General features: G+C 26.3%; 2 protein-coding genes across 2 annotated transcripts; both read left to right on the top strand.

The window, feature by feature from the left end:
• Positions 1-337: 337 nt before the first annotated feature.
• On the top strand, positions 338-2,150 carry OCT59_026163 (uncharacterized protein; the record flags this gene model as incomplete). Its single annotated transcript, XM_066142990.1, has 10 exons — positions 338-409; positions 486-507; positions 1,105-1,260; positions 1,351-1,362; positions 1,451-1,495; positions 1,572-1,637; positions 1,736-1,786; positions 1,857-1,904; positions 1,986-2,054; positions 2,143-2,150. 10 exons carry the CDS (start codon positions 338-340, stop codon positions 2,148-2,150), a joined length of 549 nt encoding a protein of 182 aa, XP_065992553.1.
• A 3,691-nt stretch (positions 2,151-5,841) lies between these two features.
• Positions 5,842-6,721, top strand: OCT59_026162 (uncharacterized protein). The gene is made up of 3 exons (XM_025315726.2): positions 5,842-6,224; positions 6,302-6,369; positions 6,451-6,721. The coding sequence occupies exons 1-3, from the start codon at positions 5,873-5,875 to the stop codon at positions 6,592-6,594; spliced, it is 564 nt and encodes a 187-aa protein (XP_025182276.1). The 5' UTR covers positions 5,842-5,872; the 3' UTR covers positions 6,595-6,721.
• Positions 6,722-8,559: the final 1,838 nt, after the last annotated feature.

Here is an 8,559-nt window from a genome sequence, read left to right as displayed (position 1 = left end):
TGATTATTTAAAAATTTTATTTAATTCAGGAACAAAAAGAATTTGTGAAAATTGTAAACAAGAATGTTTAGCTACGTTATACTGTGAATTTTGTGTTCGAAATTATTTAAAAACAAAATTTTCAAATTGGACATCTGGAAATGATGATATTGATAACTTAATTCAGAAATGTCAGTTGGAAACACTCTTGTCAAGTAAAATAATTGAATGGATTCCATATAATAAATTACGAAATATTAAGTATCTAACAAAAGGTGGTTTCTCCGAAATTTATACAGCAGATTGGATTGATGGAAGATATGAAGAATGGGATTCTGAAAAACAACAATTAAAAAGAATGGGAGGTCATGAAGTAGTACTCAAAAAATTAGAAAATGTTGAAAGTGCAAATCAAAGTTGGTTTGAAGAGGTTTGTAATCTAAATAATGTATTTATAATTACTGTAACCAGTTTTATATTATTAAAAAGTCTCTAAATTTATATAGGCTAAATCACATTTAACCATAGGTAATAAATGGGCAGATATTATCCAATGTTATGGTTTAACACAAAACATATCAAATGGAAATTATATGCTTATAATGATGAATATGGATATAAATTTAAGAGAATATTTATATCAGAATCATAATAGACTTACATGGAAAGAAAAAATTAATATTACTTTTGAAATAATTAGGGCACTTAATTTGATTCATACTGAAAATGCAATTCATAGAGATTTACATTCAGGAAATATATTGTATTCACAATTAAATGATCGGTGGTTCATTAGTGATCTTGGATTTTGTGGACCAGCTGACAAATCATCAAAATGTATATATGGGAATCTTCCTTACGTAGCACCAGAAGTTATTAATGGAAAGGAATATACTTTTAAATCTGATATTTATAGTATTGCAATGCTTATGTGGGAAATTTCATCTGAACAATCACCATTTATTAATCATGAACATGATTATGATCTTGCAATAAATATTATTAATGGTATTCGACCAAGAATAGTATCAGGAACTCCTGTTGAATATAAAAATTTAATGGAAAAATGTTGGGATGCTGACCCATCAAAAAGACCTGATGTTGATACACTTTTAAATAAAATAGCTAAAATGAATCAAAGTACGCCAGATGAATCATTTCAATCAGAAATATATAGGAATTTAGAACAAGATAAAACAAATAGTAGTACGAATAGCAAATTATTTACAAGTAAAATTCATCAATTTGAAAATCTGCCTGAACCAAGAAACGCAACAGAAGGTAATATCATTTTTAACAAATATTATTTCTATTATTTAAATGTCTGTTAATATTAATCAATATTATTTTTTTCTTCCGTATATTAAATAGAGGAATTAGAAGGTAATATAAATGCAACTTTCATTTTATAATATTACATCACATAATAAATTAGAAAATAAATCATTAATACATTTTTTATTTTGAACAGCATTTCATAGTAATAAATCATATGACTTCAATATTCCAAATAATAGTAAGTTATTTTTTTCAAATTGCATTCAATTATTAGTACGTAATTAAATATTTATTAAATTTTACCTTTTCTCTAGTTGATGATTTTAATAAATCAAGCAATCAGAATAGTAAAGCATCAAAAATAAGTAGTATTTTTAAAGGTTGGTAAATTTATTTATGTATTTCAATAACTTATTATCTTTATATAAAGATAATTGTATAAATTAATAATAATAATTTAAATTTTAAATTTTATTAGCAAATAGTAAAAAATTATCCAAAATGTTTGAAAAGCTACAAATAAAAAATAGTAAGTAAATTGATTAATATTATTCATTAATACATACACTTACTAAATGTAATTTTAATTTAATAAAAAGAAACAACGCAACAAACAAAAGGAGCTACTAATATTGCTAATTTTAATGGTAAGTAAAATGTCAAATATATTTAGTATTTTATATTGTCAACTTTTTTTATAATTATTTAATTTTATTTTGATAATTAAGATGAAGATGAGACATATAATAACCCAAATTTTCATTCCGAAGAACAAAATGAATTGGAAATCCCTGATGGTAAATTTGTTTTTAAACAAAATATGAAAATGTTTTACTACAAATGTCTAATTTTTTCTTTTTTTATCATTATAATTAAATTTTCTAGATGTTTAAAATAAAATGAATTTTAATTTTTTTTTTATAACCTTCAATCTTTATATAACTAGCTTTTTATAAATTATTATAAATATTTTATTCTTATATTCTAAATTATTTAAACACTAACATTAGAGTAGTAAAGTTTCTTACAAATTCTTAGTTTGTAATTTAAATAATTCAATTTATATATATACTAGGCGTAACCGTCACGTTGCGCCAGAAGAGAGTGATAATAACACACTTATATTTTATTTGTATGAAATATTATTAAACACAAATTTTATTTATCACATGAAACAAATGTTGCGGTGCTGTGAAATTTATGATTAATTTATATATTTACAAATTCATTACAAAAACAATTTTGTATAAGTAGTTTATTGTTGCATTTTTACAAAAAATCTTTTTTTATCTTATAAAAATTCCATTGTAGATTTAAAAAAAATTACGTCCTCTGTTGAAAAAAAAATACATATATTGTTACCATATCAGTTACCATATCTCAAAGAAATTCATTGTAACAATCTATTGTTATAGAAAAAAAAACAATTCACTAATTAATATGAAAAAAAAATCCCAGAAAAATTAATTATAACGATCTATTTCTACAATAAATAAGTAAATTATGTCAGTCTATTATTGAGCTTTATACAACCTAAAAAAAATTATTATTATTATTAAGAATCGGGAAAAAAGGTAATTGCCGTGGCGTCGCAGCATCGATACGATCACCGATCTAAACCTAAATGGTGAAAGAATGTATTTGGGAAAAAAATTTGGTTCGAGAAAAAAAAGCCAAACCGAAAAAGGAAAAGGAGAAAAAAATTTTCGGATTGCCAGCCGGAAGAAAACCGAAATCAAAAAATAAAAATAGAAAAATTCGAAAAAATAAAAAAAAAAATTTGGGGAGGAACAAAGAGAAAATTCGGATTTAAAAAAGAAAAGAAAAAAAAATGAAAAAAATTTCGTGGAGGGGCAGAGAAAAATTGGGTTGAAAAAAGAAACCGAAAAGGAAAAAGAAAAAGGTGTTTCGAAAGAGAAAAAACGAAAATTAAAAAAAAGGGGAACCGAAGAAATTCAGATCGGTTCGAAAGAAAGGAAAAAAAAATTAACCGGAATTGGATTAGATACAACATGACTTGCCGATCAAGCGTGTCAAGAATACGGGCCAGATACAATTTGACAAGGAGATCTTTAATTTCATTGTCACGTGAAATCGATCGCGTGATGACATGAAATCAACGCAACGCGCACAACTATTAACGTTAACACGAAGGTTGGAATAAAGTAATATTTCCTCATCCGCCCATCTACTTTCGATATTCGAATAATTATTTGATTTCATTAAAATTACGAAGGTAAAATTGTTTCTTTTGTTCCTTTTATATATTATACTTGCAATAACTAATTTCATTATAATCATAGAATTGATCAATCATGAAGAAAGTAAGAAGCTTATACAAAGAATAATAGTCAACACTTGTAATAGTGGTGCTAAAGCATTCAAGGATTTGGATCAGAAAATATTTATTCAAGTAAAAGGAAGGTATAATGCGCTGAATAACGACGTGCGTAATATTTATTGGGCTGGTGAATATTATTTATTTAAATGCTTTATAAGAATTATGACCACAAACATGGCTCTTTCTTTACTGCATAGATAAGCTAAGTACACAAAAAGGAACAGGAAGGAAATACACATTTCTAAAATTGACGGCGACAATAAGCCCGAAAACAATTTCTCAAGATTTGATACCTTTCTTATAAGGCAGAATATTATATTTAAAATATAAGCTCAAAATTTTATATATATGAGATACTGTACATAACACTTGAAATACCTCAAAGCTAACCCGAGCACCATAGAAAATCGCAATATTATCTTGAGATTGGCATAATCCAGTCACGTAGAGTATCTTTCAGAATTACAAATGATGAACGTATTTTTCTATTTTTTGTTTTAATATTTTATTTACTGAAAATAATATAATTATTGTAATAAACTTGTACGTGCTGCTATTTTAAATTAAGCCTTTAAGTTGTTATTTACATCCGTATTGTATTAAATTGTACTATCCGTACATCGAAGTTAATCATAATTTTGATCCGCCATTGCAATCTTTTATACCAAGTATCAACTATATACTAATTCCGTTATATCACATGTACGACAGCATATCTCACTAATTAATACGTAGCAAAACTTAGTTTTTCTGAAACTTTAGTGTCTTGAGCATCAGATTCAGTTTCTCACCCAGTTGATCCAGTTAATTACGAAAAATAAATGGAGGTTTATAAGAGACTTTTTAGTAAAATAATGGAAATATTTTTTATGGTAAGTTTATTGCCTTAAAACAAAAAAGCAAATAATAATAAGGTTAAGTAACTTTAAATATCCATAAATATAGATGGGCGTATTGGATCATGATAATTTATAGTTGTTAGGAAGAGCGTTTCAGAAAAATCAAAGATTATTTAAATTGAATCACAGGAAGCTTAACTATTAATTTTTAAGAGAATGATAATTAATTATCTATATTTTTCATAACTTCTCATTATTCTATGATTTAATTTTGATGATTTTTATATGGGCACAATTTATTTTTACTGGTGGTTAGTCTAAAATTTTTTATTGTAAATGTTCTTTTTTTTCGTCCGCGTAATTTCTTTATATCACGTGAGTTAATCATTACATGAAATTGAACCAATCAATGGATTTTATTCATGTTCTATCTGCTATATACTAACGTATCGGGATTAATCCGGATTTCTGGGTTTGGATCGGATTTAAGACGGATTATCGGATAGATGTAGTGCTTCGATCCGGATGAAATCCGTCATCCGGATTACACAAAAAAAAAATCCGGATTATATCCGGTTTGATCCGGATTGAAATCCGGGTCAGAAATCCGGGTGAAATCCGGAATCCGGATCAGATTTCATATATAAAATTTTTTAGATTGCATATGACGATCCATATTAGAGATAATGGTACTTATTAATACAATTTGGTAGGTTTTTTTAGCCTTTTTTCCGATTTGATTATTGAATTTGAATTAGCTTATTTTATCGTAATTCGGGCCGGCACTATTAATTTGGCCTGAGTTACAAATTTTATTCAAATTTTGATAAAATCAGGCTTAAAAAACAATATTGCGTCTTAAATTATGATTTTACTTAATAAGATTAATAAAAATGTAAAAATAATTTTCACTTTAATTATATTAAATAAATTAATAATAAATAAATAATTTTTTACTAATCATCAATTTATCATTGTTCATGACAAAATTTATATATTACAAAATTATTTATCAGTTGCGAAACTAATAGACTATTTATTTATTACAAAATCTATAAAAAATATTAGAAAAAAATTTTTTTTTCTATCCGGATTCGGGATGAATCCGGATATTTTTCATCCGGATCAAAATCCGGATCAAAACCGGATATCCGGATGAAAAAAAAATCCGGATTCATCCGGATTCATCCGGATGGACTAGAAACGGATCGAAGCACTAGATAGATGTATTTATTTATTTATTTTATGGATTATCGGATAGATGGATTTCGGATCGCATCTCTACTATTATTTAATATCATCACGTGATTTGTATCTCTTAAGATGAGGCTTCGATTCTCTAAAGTTTCACACGCATTAAAATGAGGCTTATAAAAATTTTAACTTAAACGAATAGAAATTTTCAACGTTGTTCCAAGAAAGTTAAAGAATCATAATGGGCAAAATATCCGATAGACCTTCCACGATTTCAAAAGAATCATCACCTACACTTTCTTCAAAAAATTCAAAGGAAATATCATCTTTACAAATTACTTCACCATCGAAAAATAATAACGAATATGAACAAGAAAAATATTCACCTACTAAACATTTGTCCAACATATTTTTAACACTTTCAAATTTTTTAATAATTTTAGTAATCACAATTTTATTAAGTAAAAATTATAACGTGTCATCATATGATCAAATTTGTTTAATTAATATCACTTCACCGAATGAATTATACTATCAAGACAAGACATTACAAAATGTAACTTGGACAATTGAAGAATGTCCTGATGTTTCTCGTAAGTAAATTCTTTTTTGAAGGAAAAGAAGGAGAAGAAATTTAATAAATTAAAACATAATCGATTTTATTTTGTAGTCGATTCGACCGTCACAATATATATTATTGCGAAAAGTTCTGGAAATTTCGTCGTAAACACAACGGCAGTATGTATTTTTTTTTTTTAATATATATATATATTTGTACTAAATCTAAATCATACCATTTTTTTTTCTTTTGTTTTAAAGAAATATGGAGATAAACATATTAAATTTTATATAAATAATTGGTCGTATGAAGATTCTTTTATAGTTTCAATCTGGTCGAATCATGTATTTGGGGTCTCTAATGATTTATTTAGAATTTATCATCCAACTAAAACTATCACTTAATCGTCATTTACGTAATGAAAAACGTAATCTATAAATTTTTCAAAAACGGATTTTCTATGATTTACTTTACTAAATATAATATAAATAAAAGGAATTATTTATGTATGGGATCTACCTTCCGCAATAATCATCATAAAATCATTTTTGCCTTGTTGTACAAAGATGGTTAGTCTGTTTTCTTTGATAAAGAAATTAAATTGATTTTGTGTGAATAAACAATAGGGGGTGGGGTATTGACGTGATTTAATTGGTTATTGTATCGGCTATTTTCCCTAATAAGCCTTCATTTACTAATGACATTTCCTTTATCATCAAACAAAAGCCACGATAATGTTTATTCGGCTAAAATTGTTCTTCATTTAGATATTATATGATGTTGCTGATCATCCATTACTTATATAAACTGAAACCGTACGGTAAATTTTTTTTTTATGAAATCCCCTTTTTTTTCAAAAAAAAAAACCGCCTTACAGAAATCAAAAAAATTCTTCACACATAAACACATAATAATAATTCTTTTTTAACTGTACGCTCTTTGGATCTCGTATTGAAGTGTTATAAGGCAATAACTGACCGTGGTTCCTTTAGATGTTTTGGGCCGCGTGTACGCTAGATCCTTAAAAAATTTTGAAATATGATTGTTTTAAGACGGCTATACTCTTATTCATTTCTAAAATCAATTAATATATGCACTTAAAACATTTTAATTCAGTTAATTTTATACTTTATTTCATTTATTCATTTTATTGTTTCATATAATGTGTTTCACTTTATGTGAAACAAAGTTAAAGAACGTTTGTCCCCTTTTTCAAAATTTTAAAATTGTTATATGTTTATTCTATTTTATTTCCCCTATCTAAATGTCCAATTTGAAGTATTGGCACAAAACGTGTCCTTTTATTATAAGGGAAATTTCCAATTTGAAATATTGGCACAAATCGTGTCTCTTCTTTATATAAGAAAACTCTCCTCTTTTATTTTATTATAAAAATAATTTCTATCGGCAATTTCAATCCAAGGGTTATCATTACCTTGGATTGCGCATGATGTACTGTGTGGAATTGCAAATAGAAATAGTCGTAAAATTCAAAGTAATCAAATAGCGTCCATGGAACTAATAGATTTATTGATTTATTCCAATTTGAATTATTGGCACAAAACGTGTCTCTTCTTTATATAAGAAATCGTGCCCTTTTTTATTTTTTCATAAGGAACATTTTCCAATTTGTAATAGTAAATTTGCTTGCTTAGATATTATACACTCTTTACATATTTCTTCTATTCCCCCTTTAATGCGGGGAGTTTTATTTTATACATTAAATGCCTTATTATATATATTAAATCAAATCTCAAATAATCTTCTTAATAATAACACTTATTGATATTAAAGAAAATACAATTTTTCAAAAATGTTTATTAAAGCCTTATTAACTCTAAACTTGCATGTTAAAATTAATTGAAATTATGATTATACATCTTTTATAATTCAAAAATTCTTTTTTTTTCTTTTTTTCTTCTTTTTTAATAAATAAAATAAAAAAAAATTAGCCTTGTGGCCCTTATTTATGCAATATAGTATATAAATAAATTTTTGTTTGTCGTTGACATCGCGACGCGTGTTTCCCGCACTTAAGCACTAATTATACTTGTCAAGAATTTTTCCAGTATCATCATAATAACTTAGTTTTTTGTTGAGAAAAAAAAATACTAAACTGTGCAGAGTTAAATAAAAACTAGTGTTCACCACCTGTCTCAGATAAGCCAAATTACTTCTTCATTAACAAATTAATGTAACTGCTGGGTGTATATTCTATCACACACAAATGGATTAAGTGGTATCGATAATATAAGCTGTGGTTGTAAAGAACCGCCCTACCTGTTATTCAAAGCTATAAGGCTCGGCCCGCTTGTTCAACTAATGGTTAAGCGGTTCCTTGATCCAAAAAAAAAAAGGTTTCAAATTAA

This window comes from Rhizophagus irregularis, chromosome 6, assembly GCF_026210795.1.
Source record: "Rhizophagus irregularis chromosome 6, complete sequence".
Classification (NCBI taxonomy): Eukaryota; Fungi; Glomeromycota; class Glomeromycetes; order Glomerales; family Glomeraceae; genus Rhizophagus; species Rhizophagus irregularis.
Note: the sequence above shows the minus strand (reverse complement) of the source record. Positions and strands in the feature narration are given on the sequence as shown.

What these genes read in the sequence shown, in the direction of transcription:
- OCT59_026162 (XM_025315726.2), top strand. Translation starts at nt 5,873, where the DNA reads ATGGGCAAAATATCCGATAGACCTTCCACGATTTCAAAAGAATCATCA. An exon ending in AGAATGTCCTGATGTTTCTC is followed by an intron (nt 6,225 to 6,301) that starts GTAAGTAAATTC and finishes TTTATTTTGTAG; the next exon opens with TCGATTCGACCGTCACAATA. An exon ending in TCGTCGTAAACACAACGGCA is followed by an intron (nt 6,370 to 6,450) that starts GTATGTATTTTT and finishes TTTGTTTTAAAG; the next exon opens with AAATATGGAGATAAACATAT.